The 15,861-nt window shown below is 49.5% G+C and overlaps 1 protein-coding gene across 2 annotated transcripts in view; it reads left to right on the top strand.

The window, feature by feature from the left end:
• Window positions 1-14,867, top strand: part of Rcsd1 (RCSD domain containing 1) — a 60,301-nt gene extending 45,434 nt beyond the window's left edge. Inside the window, exons 3-7 of one of the 2 annotated variants that reach the window (XM_050158361.1) lie at window positions 1,270-1,359; window positions 5,388-5,459; window positions 7,566-7,766; window positions 8,433-9,122; window positions 13,576-14,867. In XM_050158361.1, coding sequence (XP_050014318.1) covers window positions 1,270-1,359; window positions 5,388-5,459; window positions 7,566-7,766; window positions 8,433-9,122; window positions 13,576-13,608 — 1,086 coding nt within the window. In that variant the 3' untranslated portion in view covers window positions 13,609-14,867. The remainder of the gene's footprint in view (window positions 1-1,269; window positions 1,360-5,387; window positions 5,460-7,565; window positions 7,767-8,432; window positions 9,123-13,575) is intronic. The other variant, XM_050158362.1, reaches the window with a different exon arrangement.
• The last annotated feature ends 994 nt before the right edge of the window (window positions 14,868-15,861 follow it).

Here is a 15,861-nt window from a genome sequence, read left to right as displayed (position 1 = left end):
GGAGGAGCTTTGGCAATTACCAAATTAGGAAGAGAAGCCAGAGAGGGTCCCTCTGAATGTGAGGAATGTGCCACCGACAGCTTCTTTTGGGCAGAGAATCCTTCCCTACCAGAGTTGGGCTTCCACCATGGTGAGGAGGGATGAATGAGGCAGAGTGTGGACTCCTGTTCCTCTTGAGCGTCCACAGACAGGGATGAGTGCTATATCGCTTTGTCCAGCCTGGACGGGTTCAGAGCAAAGAAATCCACCCACCCGGCTCCTGCTTCTAGCCTCAGAGCAGGAGATAGGCGAGGCGGCATCGGATCCAGAACTGAGAATTTGATAGGAAACACATTCCAAAAAGAGACCAGGAATGGAGGACCAATGGATTCTAGAAGAATCCTGCTGAGAAAAGAAAAAAAAATTTAAGTGTTATAACTTTGCGCAGTTGGACCAGATTGTTTCAGTCATGTAGTGTGCGGCTTCCATTCCAAGTGAGCTGAGGCTAGGCCAAAGTGGTGCACACCTTTAATCCCAGCTCTTGGGAGGCAGAGGCAGGCAGACCTCTGTGAGTAGTCCAGCCTGGTCTATAAAGCAAGTTCCAGGACAGCCAGAGCTACACACAGAGAAAGCCTGTCTTGGGGGTGGGGGCAGTGAGCTGAGCAATAGCAGGCGTGGTGCTGCTTGCCACTGAGATTTCTGCACGGGAGTGTTGAGGACCAAGGCTTCAAGGTCATTCTCAGTTACATAAGGACATCAAGGCTAGGCCAGGCTGCAGGAGACCCTCTGCCAAAGCAACCAAAGCAAAAGGCAGGGAAGAGTCCCCAGGTGGCAAGGGTCTGCCTCGGCCCCATGGCCTTGTTCTTTTATGTACACAATTTTGCACTTCTGTTTTCTCAACTAAAAATAAAATCGACCCATGCTATCTAAACAGAAATGCTCTAAAGGACAAAGAAAGGGGGTGGCGATGATCTAAGGGACTGATTCTGCCTCAGAGCCAAAAAGGCAAAATGTGGAAGTCATCTTGAGAGGCGGGCTCAGATCAGGGGGTGGGGGGACCTCGGGTACAAGATGTCGTTATTGCTGAACAGAAAGGGGAGCAAGATAACGGCACAGCATGGTGCACTCAGCAGGAGGACATCCCTGAGACAGCCGGTTCCGTCACCATTCTTTCCTCCTCTAGCCATCCCAAACCGTTCCTAACACCGGTTTCCAGCCCTTCCTCCTCCTCCCTATCCCCATTCACTGCCTCTCTTTTTCTCTCTGTGTCGTCTGTCACTCTCCCTCTAGACACCAGCCAGTAAACCAACAAGAAGGAAACCGCCCTGCTCCCTCCCCCTGTTCCCCCCCAAGGTAGAGCTGGGCCAGAATGGTGAGGAGGTAAGTGCTACCCTGGGATCAGAGATGCTGGCTGCGGGGCTTCATCCTCCTTTGCAGGAAGAGCTACAAACACCACACATTTAGACCTTGACATGGGCACAAGGGGTCTCTCCACCTCAGATGCAAGAATGGGTCTCTAGCAACTTCCTGGATCTTTTACCTTGGAGGCTCGCTTTCCCCAATCTCTTATTCCAAGACTCCTTAAGCATCAGTCAAGGACCAGAGTGGTGTTTCAGTCTGAGTCTAAGGGAAATGGTGGTAGAAGAGGTGTGGAAGGGTCCTGGAAAGAGAGGCTGTGCTGTCGAAGGCAGAACTACGGTGCTAGAGAGGATGTTCATGCTCGCTCCGCATCCTCGAAAAGGCTGGCTATTGTCCGGGATCACTGGAAGAAAACCAGAGCACACAGGAGGCCTCCTGGCCCTCGGATATAAATAGTCAGTGCTGCCAACATAAGGAAGGCTCTGGTGTCATAGATCATAGCCAGTAATAGAGTCCCGGCCTGCGCGCCGGCCCAGCCTTATTTATCTAATTGTAGCTGCTAGAGCGGCCGCTGCGGCCCCAACCCAGCAGCCCGTGAACTTTCACTGTGGTCACGGCCGTGGTCCTGCCAGAAACCAATCTGCACGTTGTCTTCAGGCCCAGGAGGCCAAGCCCAAAATAAAGCAAGCAAGTCACACAGCTCAGTTCCCAATTCCCACCTCAGCTCCCTCTTTTTCCCTCCCCTTCTTTCTGGGGACCAGCATCCTGATAAAAGGCCCTAAATACCCCTGTGAACTTAGGCAGACCTACATTTGGTCCCCCTATAAAGTGAAACGGTTGATGTAGATGAATGGTTTTTCAGGGCTTTTTGTCAACCCAGAGGTCACAAGTGCATCAAAAAGCAGAGAACTCAGGCCAGCAAGAGGGCTCAGCGGGTAAAGGCACTTACTTGCCACCAAGCACAGTGACCTGAATTCAGTCCTTGACAACCACATGGTAAAAGGAAAGAAAGTTGTCCTCTGACCTCTATACACATGCTGTGGCACGTGTGTGCCACACACACTCGCACACACATAATAAATACAAACAAACAAATAAGCAAGTAAGTAGAGTCAAGTGGTGGTGGCGCACAACTTTAATCCCAGCACTTGGGAGACAGAGGCAGGCGGATCTCTGTGAGTTCAAGGCCAGCCTGGTTACAAAGAGAGTTTCAGGACAGTCAAGACTGTTACACAGAGAAACCTCATCTTGAAAAACAAAACAAACATGTGTGTGTGTGCTGCTTGAGATATGGCTCAGTGGATAAGAGCACTCATTGCTGTTCCAGAGGACCAGAGTTCGATTCTCAGCACCCACACATGGTGGTCCACAACTATCTGTTCCAGGGAATTTGATGCCTCTCTTTGACCCCTATGGACACCAGACACCAAAACACCCATACACATGAAGATTATTTAGTTAAAAATAAATTTTAAAAAATTCAAAGGACAGAGAACTCGTAGCTACCTCCCAGTCAAGTAGGGTTGGGGGGGGGGGGGTCTGGGGCCCTTCCCACTGGGCAGAAGTCTTGTGAGCTGAGAAGTCCCCAGAACCTAGGTTAACAAACTGTTAGGTCTCCTCAGGTGCTGGCATCCATGATGCTATGGCTCCATGGCATTCCCAGCTGATGCTACCACCGCCAACTTTGCCAACTTCTCTTTACAAAGGGTTAACTTCTGTAGCTCTTCCCTGCTGGTGCAGGGCTGAGGCTGTGGCCATCTGAGGCTGTCCCCAGGGCTTTCCTCAAGAGGAATCATTGCCTCACACTAGTTCCTCATTTGTGAACCAAGGACAGGAACGTTACCAGAAAGTGTGTGGTGGGGCTGGATGGGGAAGTTTTGCTCGTGGGAATAAAAGCAGATGAAGCGGGTCAGGCTCATGGAGATTGGATTTTACGGCTTCATTTCACGGACTTTATAAAATCCAGAAGTAATGGCCAAGGGGTAGAATGAAGAGGAAGGTGGGGGTCAAACTGAGAGCCCCTCTGGAGTACATTCATGCAAACAGCACTGCCCCCGGGATCGATGGCTTTCTTTTTGCCTTGAAATTCAGAGTGAGGGAGTCATGGCACACAGTCATAATCCCAGCTCATAGCAAGCTCCAGGCCATCCTGAACTTCAGAATGAAACCTCTGTCAGAGAAAGTGGGCACAGTTCTCCCGGCAGAGCTGGATGGAGATGTTACCTGCCTGTGTAGTACATGCAGCCTACGGGAACCCTGACAGCCTTCCGGTTACCCTAGCTCATGCACAGGGATGGGAAGGACTGCTTCATCCCTTACCTCCTATACCTTCTGGGCCTGAGATGTGGGGTCAGCCGCCAGGATTTCTGCTGGTTGTAGGCAAAGTAACAAGTTACCTTTCCTGAGAGAACCAGATGACATGGAAGGACATGAATACTACTTCATGCGAAGCTATCATGTCCACAACTTCTAGATATAATAATAAATGGTTGGAATATAATATTAACACACATACACATAAAATAATGAATGCCAAGTTGGTTTTTCTTTGCAGTTTGTTTAACCCCAGCCACTGGCCTGGAGCCTATGATTAAATTATAAACTAAATGCTGCCATCTGCTGTTCATCCTGTGAACTGCACTAGTGGTTGTACAGGATTTCATAGTCAAATCGCTAGTTTCCCAGTCCACACCTGCTGGGTCTCTAGCACTCACTGTGCTTAAGAGGCGCTGTTTGTTGGATTTCCACTGTCTTCCAGAAGAGTTGGGAGAATTTATAATATTACCTAAAGTGAGATTTGGTAGGGAAGATTTTTGCTGCAGTTTATGAAAACACAAAATTCCTCTGTGAAGCCCGGAAACCTCCCAGTTGGGGCCGAAGGATCATGATGCTCACTAGAAACCAAAGTTCCTTGACAGGCATCTCTAGAAACATGTCTGACAGTGGAGACAATCTAGAGCTTGAAGGAAAGCCCTCGGCATCCTTTGCCATAGCCAAGAAATCTTGGTAGAGCAGGCGTCCACCTGGCCAGCGAAGTTGGAGTCAGAAGGAGCAGATCCCGTTGCAGCATGCTCTCCCTTGGCACCAGCATCTGAAAAGTTCCTAATCAGTTGTTTCCATCTCTCTTCTTCTACAACTAATATAATCAGACACCTCAGAATGTTACCAGGCAGCAGCAGTGATGGTCTTCTTATGGTTCCAGCACAGCCTCATATGGAGTTGGGGGAGGTAACATACTCTGGTCCCCAAATACTGAGACTATCCCTTCTGTGCTTGACCCTGCCTGTCAACGTGAAAGTCACCTTCTATCTCTCCACCATCATTTAATCACCATGACTGTCCTCACCTTTGTATATACTGGGAATTTAGCGTGAAACGAGGAGCCAATCTTTTTACAAATATCTAATCCGGAAGTGGGAAAAATTCACCGTGTACATTGATCACAAAAGTAATTTTCAGAGCCTGCACAGTAGATAGCAGTCACAGCTGTTGGTTCAGGGAAGGGAATAGATCACCTTCATCTTCATGTACCCGCCAAGATGCGTGAGGGCACCGTCAGATACTTAACATGTGTATCTGATAAATTAAATGAATATTCACTTCTGGGAAAATTGTAGTACACGAACCATGCCATTGGTGGAATTTTCCAAAATATCAATTCCATGAAGGGATTTTGCTAATACCACTGCCTAATTTCATTCCCAGCCTGGGATTTGTTGTTTTGTTTATGGCCATTTTTGCCTTCTGTCTGTGAAATCCCCTCCAATTGTTGATTCGCCTTGGAAGGCCATGAAGAGATTCTCCCTGGGAGGGGAGGCTTCCTGTAGTCCGAAGATCTGCCCTGACTTCTCAGCTCAGACTCAAGTGGTCTTGCTTGTGGTGAAATGTGGGGGAGTGGCCGGGGGTGGTGGGGAGGTGCAGGCAGGCAGGAAGTCTGTCTCATCCAGGCCTGACAAGGTAAGTGGGCATCAATGCAGCGATGGCTTGAGAGACCACCCTGTCTCCTCCCTCTGGCTTACTCGGTTGCTTTTGGTCTATTTGCTCTGTAGAAATCACCATCCAACACCAGCCACCCACCTAAAATCAAGGTGAAGAGCTCCCCGCTGATTGAGAAGCTTCAGGTCAGTGTGAAGTGCACACGCATCCCCATTCATGCTCATGCACGCTCATGCGCACACCCTGCCTCACACGCATTCCCTGGCACCTGTGGTCCAGCATTCCCTAGTACTCATTATATGCTATTAAAAAACAAAAACAAAAACACAACCTGGACTTAACAATGCTGCCTCTTGTGCATTTTCTATATTTAATTCTTCCCATGACTTAGTCTCGTCTGCTTTGTGCATTCGTCCTTAAGACAACACCCGGTAAATAATAGCTACCTTCCTAAACACGCTTAGTGCCTTGAAGCCAGAGAGTGCTAACAAGGCTTGGGAGTTCTCAAGGTCATCTGTCTCCCCTGAGAGGAGTACTGGGGAGTGGGGCATTGTGAGTGTGGAGTGTACTAGCCACGCCTTGCCTGAGAGTAGCCAGAAATCAACCACAAAAGGTTGTGGAGATCAGGCTAAAAGTTGGGACAGAGGACCTGAGTCTCAGAAAGAGTGCTTAGACTTGCTCAAGCTCATCAGCAGCTATTGAGAGAAAGATCCGATATCAAATATAACTGGCCGTGTGGAACTTTCTGTTGTTCCGCCAGCCTCTACTGCCAGTCCCCTCTCTGTGAGGTCTTACTATGATTAGCCCAGTCAGGTCTACTCAGCTGACAGGTTTGGATCTATAAAGAGCAGGAGGAAGAGTGTGCCCCTAGCCGGCACTGAAAACCCGTGGACTGGTGATTCCGCTCAGTTGCCGGAGCTCAGAAAGCGCCATTCAGTTCAGAGTTCAGTTCCTAGTCTTGTTGGAGCTGCCTGCAGCCCCAGCACTCTGAAGGCAGAAGTACAAGGTCATTCCTGGCTACACAGGGAGTTGGAGGCCTGGCTCTGTGAGGCCCTGTCTGGGCTGTTAAAGCATAACCCTTCCATAGCCGTCTTCCTGCTCTACTGTTGGTAAGGTTGATCTGTGGTCTCCACCTGTTCTCCCACTGAACCTGTGATTCCGTCAGGCGTTGGTTACCTCTGAGTGACTCTGCCTTTGGTCTCCCTTCGTATCCATCTTGATCTGGTTCCAACTGTACTGCGATGCCCCCAGAGAGACGCCTTGAAGTGTGCAGCACCGTTGTACTGTCTCCGAAGACAGAACTCCGCCTGCAGGCCTAGGGACGAGCAGGCCTGAGGAGTGAGCAGGCCTGAGGAAGGAGCAGGCCAGCCACAGACCTCAGGATGTTTAGCCATCTTCCTCTCAGGAGACCAACACTGACTCTGTCAAGGGATCGCAAAGGCGACAGCTATATCCAACAGAGACAGGTGCACACAGAAGATGTTAATAGGCAGCAGATGCTATTGGCTAATGGGAAGATGACACGAGTGCCAAATACTGTAAGATCCTGGGAGCTGATGGTGCTGCCAGCAGTTTCTCTTTGGGCCACCGTGACTACTCACTGGAGCTGTTATCATCATCATCATCATCATCATCATCATCAAAGGTCTCACTATGTAGCCCCAGCTTGCCTGGAACTCACTAATGTAGACCAAACACACAGAGATCTGCCTACCTCTCTCTCCTGAGTGGTTATTTTTTGTTTGTTTTTAGTTTTTTGAGACAAGGTTTCTCTGTGTAACAGCCCTAGCTGTGCTGGAACTAGCTTTTGTAGACCAGGCTGGCCTCAAACTCACAGAGATTCGCCTGCCTCTGCCTCCCGAGTGCTGAGATTAAAGATGTGCACCACCACCGCCTGCCTGGCACATAATCCCAGCATTCAGGAGGTAGAGTTGGGTGGATCTCTGAGTCCAAGGCCAGCCTGGTCTACAGAGCAAGTTCCAGCATAGCCAAGGCTACACAAAGAAACCCTGTCTTGAAAAACCAAAGGAAAACAAAGCTACACCACTATGTCAGGCCAGGACTGTTGGAGTGACTATTGGGTCCACCTCAGCATGCCCTGAGTGTCCGTCCGACAAGGCAACCTACTGTGAGCCAGGTAACAGGCCATATGGCTGGCTATACAAGCCTTCCAGAAGCAGTCAGAGTGCAATGGCGGACAATTGGTTTGGGAGAAGCACACAGAATCTCCTTTTGAGTGTCCTCAGCCAGCTGAGGCCAGTGAACAAACATCTTTTCCCCTTTCTTGACAGGCCAATTTAGCCTTTGACCCAGCAGCTCTTCTGCCCGGGGCTTCACCCAAAAGTCCTGGACTCAAGGCTATGGTGTCACCATTTCACAGTCCCCCTTCCACACCCAGTAGCCCCGGCGTCCGGTCTCAGCCAGAAGCAGAAGAGGTACCTGTGAGCTTTGACCAGCCCCCGGAAGGGGCTCACCTGCCTTCTTACAATAAGGTACGGTCTGCCTCTGTCGTATTGTGGTGTGCCCAGGGGGAAAAAAAAACATCATCTACAGTGTTTTAGGTCATTCCCATTGAACCCAGAGCTCAGCTGAAATGCTGGTCAGGTAGCTTCAGGGATCTGTTGTCTCAAATCCACAGGTTGCCTCTTGTTTTCCACAAGATGCCAAGAACCCAAACTCCGCCCCACTCGCTCTTTCGTCGACAGCCAACACTTCACCCGCTGAGATTTCTCCCCAAATTATTAACTGATGGACAGCATTTATATCTTCCTGAGACAAAAGCCTGCAGCCTACCAAGTAGTTTTACAATCCCCCAGAGCGGTGGTCCTCAACCTTCCTAATGCTGCAGCCCGTTAGTACAGCTCCTCATGTTGCAGCAACCCCCAACCATAAAAGCATTTCACTGCTACATCATGTCTGTCATTCTGCTAGTGTTATGAATTCTAATGTAAATATCTGGTAAGCCGGATATCTGATATGCAACCCCTGTGGGGTTGAGAGACGTTGCTCTAAATTCTGTTTTATAATAAACAGCAAACAACTTTACACCCTCCTGGGGAAGTTAACGGACCTGCAGTGAGTTTGTTCAGCACACGTAGTCTTCCCCTTAGCCTTTTTTTTTTTTTTTCAGGATAATAGTCCTTCATGTCTTTTCCCAGGTGCGGACCAGAGGCTCAATAAAAAGACGTCCTCCCTCCCGGCGATTCCGGCGATCTCAGTCTGACTGTGGGGACCTTGGAGACTACAGGGCTGTGGAGCCATCTCAGGAAAATGGTGCCAGGGTAGAGAATGGCGATGATGTGTTCCCTAGCAAGAGCAAGGCCCCCGGGTCTCCCCCATCCAACCAGGAGTCCATGGGAGATGGGGTAGAGGGAACCCTGGGAGCCACAGAAAAGCCTCCTCGAAGGAGCGTGTGCAACAGCACAGAGAAGCCAGAAGAATGTACTGGGACCCCAGAGGAGGCCAATGCAGGAGAGAAGGCTGGACAGAATCCAGACACAGCTAGCCAGGCTGGTCTGGAGGTCCCAGAACCACCCCAAACCTGCAACACAGAGGCTGAGAAAGGGTGCGAGAGTCAACTGGAGGGGACAGAAGTTGGAGAGCGTACAGACGCTGGGACGGCCACAGAAGGGACAGCCTCTGAGGAGAGTTTGGCAGATGAAGAGGAGGGGTTCGGACAGAAAAGCCCAGCTGCAAAGACACCAGAGGAGGGAGCAGTCAGGGAGAAAGCTCCCCAAAGTCTGGAGCAAAAGGAGAGACCACCTCTGGAGCCAGGCTGCAGCCCAGGGGTCGACAATGCCCCAGCAGAGAACAGCAATGAGATCCAGAATACTCAGGAAGCCTCCACGGTAAGTAACTCTGATGGCACATACCGTATCATGGCTGGAGATGCCCCCGTTGTCTCATGTCCTGTTCTTCCCTGTCTGCTGTTAAATCGGCACAGTCTGCAAAAACACAGTTACCAGACCCTCACCTTGGGCTGACCCCATAGAGACTGACCGTGGGGAGAGAAGGGAAGGTGCGTCTCATGTTCTGGCCTGCTTCCGGCTGACTGGGCCAGCTTCTGGGTGTGCATGGAGTGAGCAGGGTGTGATGCTAACTCGGTGACCAGTGCTGGCAGTGTCTACGGGGAGCGGGGTGTGCAGGGTATTCCTGGTGGGGTCCAGAGGTGAAGGAGTCTGTGTGTAGTGAGCAAGGGTAAGACATCACGGACACGTCTAAGCACAAGTTGCCTTGGGCTGGGTCTTTAGAGAAGACTTTATGTGACGTCTATTTAGTCTCGGGTAAGGTGGGTCTTTCGAGGAGTCTTTGCGTGACATCCACTGAGCCACAGGCAATGTCCTGTGTTGCACCTGAGAAGGGGGTAGCACTGTTCCTGCCCTTCTGTCACCCCACACACCCTGGACCTTTCCATCCACTTGTCTATTCCCACCAGCTCCCCGGAATCCCCCTGGAACTCACCGTCTGCTTTGGGGGACTGCTCGGTTCTGTGGAGGCTTGGAAGCTCCTGAAGAACAGCCAGGCGCCCCTCCCCAGCCTGTCATCCTTCTGTGTTCCTTGTCTGTTTTGTCTCTCAGCCACCACATGCATCCTGCTATGGTAGCCTCTGGCCTTTCTCTCAACCTTTGTGTTCTCGCTCGATGAGATTCGTTCTTTACACAGGAACCGGATTGTGGGTAGATCGAAGCGTGGTTGACTGGCGTGGATCTACTCTCGGCAGGATTTCTCACTCCTCTTTTACTGGGGTTTGGAGACACAGTCCCACAGGGTGTGGCTTGACACAACAGAAATGAGCCGAGCGTGCAGCCCATGCCTGTCACCCCGGCACTCACTGAGATGGAAGTGAGTTCAAGGCTAGCGTGGGCTACATAGTGAGTCCAAGACAGCCTGAGTTAAAAGTTAAGCAAATAACTGTCTCAAACAAACAAACAAATAAATAATAGAAATGTAGTTTCTTACAGTTCAGAACATCAGAGACTCCAAAATTAATAAACTGAGTTCCCCCAGAGGGTTAAAAGAGAACCTGACCCTCTTCCATTAGCTGCTGCCTATGCCCTCACTATCTTTTCTGGCCTCTTCCAGCGTCTGGTGGCTGTCATAAGTGTTTGGCAGTCTGTGGCTTGACAATGCCTCACGGCAATCTTTGTCGATATCATGTGTGACCTTTGTCTGTGTCTGTGTGTCTCAGATGTCCCTCTTTTCTCGTCTGAGCTAGCAGTCTTCAGAGGCAGGACGCACAGGATGTGACCTTAAAGCCAATGTGACCTTATCTCGAGATCCTTCATGACGTCTGCAGCAATCTGCTTTCCAAATAAGATCAAATTTAGTGCAGGAATGGACACACGCTTCCTTCCCTGGCTCTCCCCAGAGCTGTGCTCTAGCAATCCGATGTCTTTTTTTCTGAAACAAACTAAGTTCATTTTTTACTCCGAGTTCTACCTCTGTAGCCCACTCCGCCTAGAACACTCCTCTTTCTGACCCTCAGTTCCAACCTATCCTTCCAGTCTCAGCTCAGCTGATGTTTACCACTGAAGTCTCTCTTGTGACCACTCAGTCAAAGGAATCTGATTCCCCTCCACAGTTACTCTCTCCCATAATCCCACTTCATCGTTTTCCTGTGGGGGTTTTTGTTTGTTGTTTTTTGTTTTTCGAGACAGGGTTTTTCTGTATAACAGTCCTAGCTGTCCTGGAACTAGCTTTTGTAGACCAGGCTGGCCTCGAACTAACAAAGATCTGCCTCTGCTTCCTGAGTGCTGGGATTAAAGGGGTGTGCCACCACCGCCTGGCTGGTTTTTTTGTTTGCTTATTTGTTTGGGTTTTTTTGGTTTATTTATTTCATTTTATGTGTATGCGTGTAGGTGCACCTCCTAGTGCCTGTGAAGGCTAGAAGAGGGCACTGGACCCCCAGAACTGGAGGTAGGGATGGTTGTGAGTCACCATGTGGGTGCTGGGAACCAAACCCAGGTCTTCTGCAAGAGCAGCAAGTGACCTTAACCACTGACCATCATCTCTCCAGCTTCTCTCCTCTTTATTTTTATTCTCTTGTACTTTTCTTCTAGTATTTCCTCAAAACTTACTGTAGAACCTGTGATAGCCCTTAAAATATGTGTAGAGTGAGTGAAGAACTGTTAGATAATTAATTAATTTCCCGAGACCAGGTCTTACTCTATAACTCAGGCTAGCCTGATACAATTAGCCCAGGAGGCCTTGAACTCAAGGAAACCCTCCTGCTTTCAGCCTCTTGAGGACTGGAATGGGTGCATGCTACTATGTCTAGCTGAATAGACAAATCTTTAAAGAGCGAAAGTCACTTGGCCCAAAGTAAATGACTCTTGGTGGCAGAGCAGCAGGTGCAAGAGGGGCCACTGTGCTGTGAAGGCTCCGTTCAGGCCCGCGGGCTCCATCATACAAAGTAAATTAGGGGAAGAAAGCAAGGCATGCGCTGGGGAGTATGGCGCTTTAATACCTCCATTTCCAGCTGAGCCTTCTTTAAATCAGATTTAGAATGAGCAGTCACTAGGTTTAGAATCTTTTAGAACCTGGGGATTCCACTAAATCCCAGATTACAGCAAATGCCCAAACCCTTAATCCTCCTTGAGTTCAAGTAGTCCCCCACCAGTGGCTCCCACACCTTCCTTGCCCAGGTTGAGAGACACCTGCCTTCCTGGGAGCCCTTCTGTCTCGCTGACAGCCACTTCCGATCCCCAGGAGTGGGGGTCTCCTGGGTAAAGAGTTGGGGGGAGAGTCTCAGGTCGAGGATGGGTTCCTGAAGAAAATTCGGGCCAAAGCTAGAGGGCAGGCTCTGTCTGGTCATCTCTTCAGTTTTACACTCTGTATTCCTAAGCCAGAGAGCCCCGGCCAAGGAAGGGGGGTGCCTCGGGAACACTCTCCCAGCAAACAGCAGCAGCTCAGATAGAGAGAGAAGAGCTTCCCTCCCCCACCTCTCCACACTCTCCACCTCACCCCTGCTGACCTCCAGTCACTGAGAGGCAAAACTTTAATACCATTTAGCCCACCCTCCTGGTTTTAGAAGAGAAGGAAGGTACTGTGGGCCTGGAAATTGTCCAAGGTCACCAAGCTCCATCAGTGCTGACCTTTTGGTCACCTGTTCACATCATAAGAATAAGCTGTTTTGAAGCACCTGCAGGGATTTTGCTTCCCATCTTCTTTGGTTCCTCTCAAGCCTGGTCCAGACCAGAGCCAGAACGCATCAGACACTAGGGCAAAGAATTCCCCAGCGATAGTTATGAGCGGTCTCTTGGCTCTTCCCCAGACATCCTGCCTCTCCGGGGTCTTTCCTTGGGCTGGAAGAGACAGGCAGCATGCAATAGTCAGTGGGTTCTCACTCCCATCTAATCCCGTTTAGTGATTTGATGGACACAAATCAATTAATTGATCAGGTAAATTAATTACAGTGGCATGTGTCCAGTTGGCACTTAAGAAACATGGATTGTCTTTATCACTGTGGGAGAGACTGGGGCTTCAAAGCGGAGGGAACAGAGGCAGAAACAAGGCTCGGACTGCCGTTCATGCAGTGTGAAGTACGAAGGATGGAACAAGGCGTTCAAGAGAAAGGGGGTGCACTGAGAGGGAAGAACTCAGTCGGGAAAGTGAGGATCGAAACCCAGATCCTCTACACCATGCTTCAAGAGGCGGGAGCAGGAGGGCAGACAAAGCAGCGCATAGTGGAACATGCTTTAACCCAGCACTTGGGAGGCTGGAGCAGGCAAATCTCTGAGGCCTATGTGGTCTACATAGGTAGTTCCAGGCCAGCCAGGGCTACACAATGAGACTCTATCTCAATAAACAAACAAATAAATAAATAACTAAATAAGCAAACAAGATGGACAAGAACTTATGAAGACATCCAGCATCTGCCTCTGGCCTCTACGGCCACTGTGTATGTGCAACTATACACACATTACATGAAACTGTATTGTACATACACCACACACACACACCACAGAGCAGGCAAAAGTTACATAGACATCAAATGTAAGGTGTTCTCTAAAGGGTTACCTTTCTGCTCTGTTACCCCTCACAGGGAGTTTAATATCTCAAGCTCTGGTCCTTGGGATTAAGTCCCAACTTTACAATTTGGACCCTGGAAAGTCACTTCCCTCTTATTCCTTAATTGTTTCACCTATAATGTAGAGTTAATGGAACTACTTAACTCCCATGGATTTTTTTTTTAAAGATGAAATAGTGTGTGTTGCGGCTCACTCCCACCGTATGAGTTTTGCCTTGTCTCACATCCCCAGGGCGATCTGCTGAGTGTCGGTCTTTCTCCCCTGTGTACAGGACGACATCCCCATCGAAGATACACGAATGTGATGAAGAGCTCGCGGTACCGGTGATGAAGCCACTGGAGACATCTCCCTGGAAACGGCAGCGTCAATAGTCGAGGCTGCAGCGCATGAAGCCACAGCGGAAGCAGAATCACTGAGCATCTGGAGATGGCCCAGGATGCGGGCAAACCATCTCCTGTAGGCCACCGCAACTGTCTCCTCATTGGAGATGAGAGTTGGGGGCAGTAGAGTTTTATCAACTTGAGTTTGTGTCATGTGATGGACTTGACACAAAGTAAAATGTACTGAAAGAATTGGCTGTGGCGACAGTGCTGTAGACCCCACCTCTTCCTGCAGCTGACCTCCCGACTAGGCTCTGGTTGAGCTTCTGTAAAGTTGCAGCCTTTTTATTGTTCCAAACGTTTTATGGCTCTCAGATGTAACTTAAAACTAATTTCAGGTAGATAAAAAGGATAGTCTTGTGGAAAATAAAATCCTCTAAGTTGCAGAAGAGCTGAAAGCATATCAAAACCCTCGAGGCGATCTTTCTGCTTACTCCAGTGGGGAAAAGGCCAACCAATTTCAAAAGCAGTGGACTCAAAGAGATATTTATTAAAACCTTTACAAACTTGTTCCTGTCTGTTCCAAGGGCAGGAGCATTTCCGGTCACATAGTCTTGGCTGATAACAACAAGGGGAGGTGACTGGTCCATCTCATCCCATCAGACCACCCCAGGAGGAGGCAGGGCAGGAACTCCTGTGGGGAGGCAGGATGCTCAGACTTGCTGGCTTTGAGCTTCATTTCCTCCACTGAAGGTGCAGCAGTATGCCTACGAGATCCTGCAAGCCTGGGCTGCAGGCTCCTACTTGAACACTGGCTGACCTCTGGGAGGTGCCTTTCCTACCCAGGGTTCGGCTGACCTTCTGTTAGCATCCTGCTTAGCTCTCTGGGAAGCTTTTATTTGTTTGCTTTTGATTTTTTTTTTTTTTAATCTCACCACGTAGCCTTCAACTCACTTTGTAGCCAGGCTGGTCTTGAACTGCCTCTGCCTCTGGATTGTAGCTAAGTATCACCATGCCTGGCTCTCAGTAAGCATTTCTCGATCCAAGCCCACGTTCTTCTCCTGGACTCATGAGGCGTGAACTGGGGTCTTCAGCCCGTTTTCATCTGTCTGGAGATGGAGGGTTTGCAGGCATGGTGGTCGGACCATCCACTCCTCTGCTCACCTCCACTTCTCTCTTCATGCACTCCCGCTAAAGAAATGTTAACCTGAATAAAGGATGGGTCTTCAGGGTTGGTCCTTAATTCTGAGTTGAGTAGTTCTGTGTCTCGGGGTGCAGACCTGTCTTCTAGAGGGACGTTTTTTCTGTAAGTCCATTAGACCACACCAACTCTAGATTCAGAAAACAGTCTCACCGACTTAAAAGGCCAATGTCACTGGTGGTACCTCAATTTTCTCATCCAGTTTATAGGTTTCCTAATTCCAAGATAGTATTATTATGTGAGATACATTATTTTTTTTTTCAAAACAGCCTTTAAAATAGTTTGTAAGTGGTAACGAACTTGCGACCTGCTCAAGACTGACAATGTCATATATAAACTCTGAATTTGAACAGAATTTGGGGAAAAGCATGTCAGACATGTCTCGAGATCTGGATATTGTCCACCTGCTTGCTTGCCCTCTATCACCAGGGATGTCTGCCCCTTGAAGAACACATGGTTTTACTTGTGCATCTCAGTGGGTTGTTCCTACACCCATGGGACTGTTCCGTGGGTGTGGGGCATGATAACTGTGACAGTTCGCGATTCTGTGTGCTGGGGAAGGTGTGTAAAAGCAAGGGCAGGATGTAGAAACTGGACTCTTCAGAAGGCACTAGGGCGTGGTAGAAGAGGAGAAAGGAGCAGCTTTAGAATGTGGTGACATTGTGACATCACAGGGACGTGCTTGGTGGGGTCAAGGTACCTTTGTCCATGCCCCCAAATCCCAGCCCCTGTTATTTGCATCATTTGTTCTAGTTTATGAAAGCAGCCCCGTTCCCCGGGGTTCTTTATTACTAAGGGTCCTCTTGGCAGGGTGTTCCTAAAGGGCAGACGCTCACCTCTTCTCCTCGGGCAGCTTGTGCTTCCCTGAAGCTCCCGAGACCGAGTGCTGTATCTCCACGGTGGCTAGGGAGGCTTCCACATTTGGACTGGCTGCTTTTTGTTTTGCTTTGTTGTTTTGTTTTGTTGGGGGGGTGTGGTGAGACAGGGCCTCTCTATAGTCCTGACTGTCACAGAGAGCACACTACGGAGAACACTC

The sequence above is a fragment of the Alexandromys fortis genome, unplaced genomic scaffold (genome assembly GCF_014885135.2).
Source record: "Alexandromys fortis isolate MF-2015 unplaced genomic scaffold, M_Fortis_MF-2015_v1.1 scaffold_97, whole genome shotgun sequence".
Lineage (NCBI taxonomy): Eukaryota > Metazoa > Chordata > Mammalia > Rodentia > Cricetidae > Alexandromys > Alexandromys fortis.
Note: the sequence above shows the minus strand (reverse complement) of the source record. Positions and strands in the feature narration are given on the sequence as shown.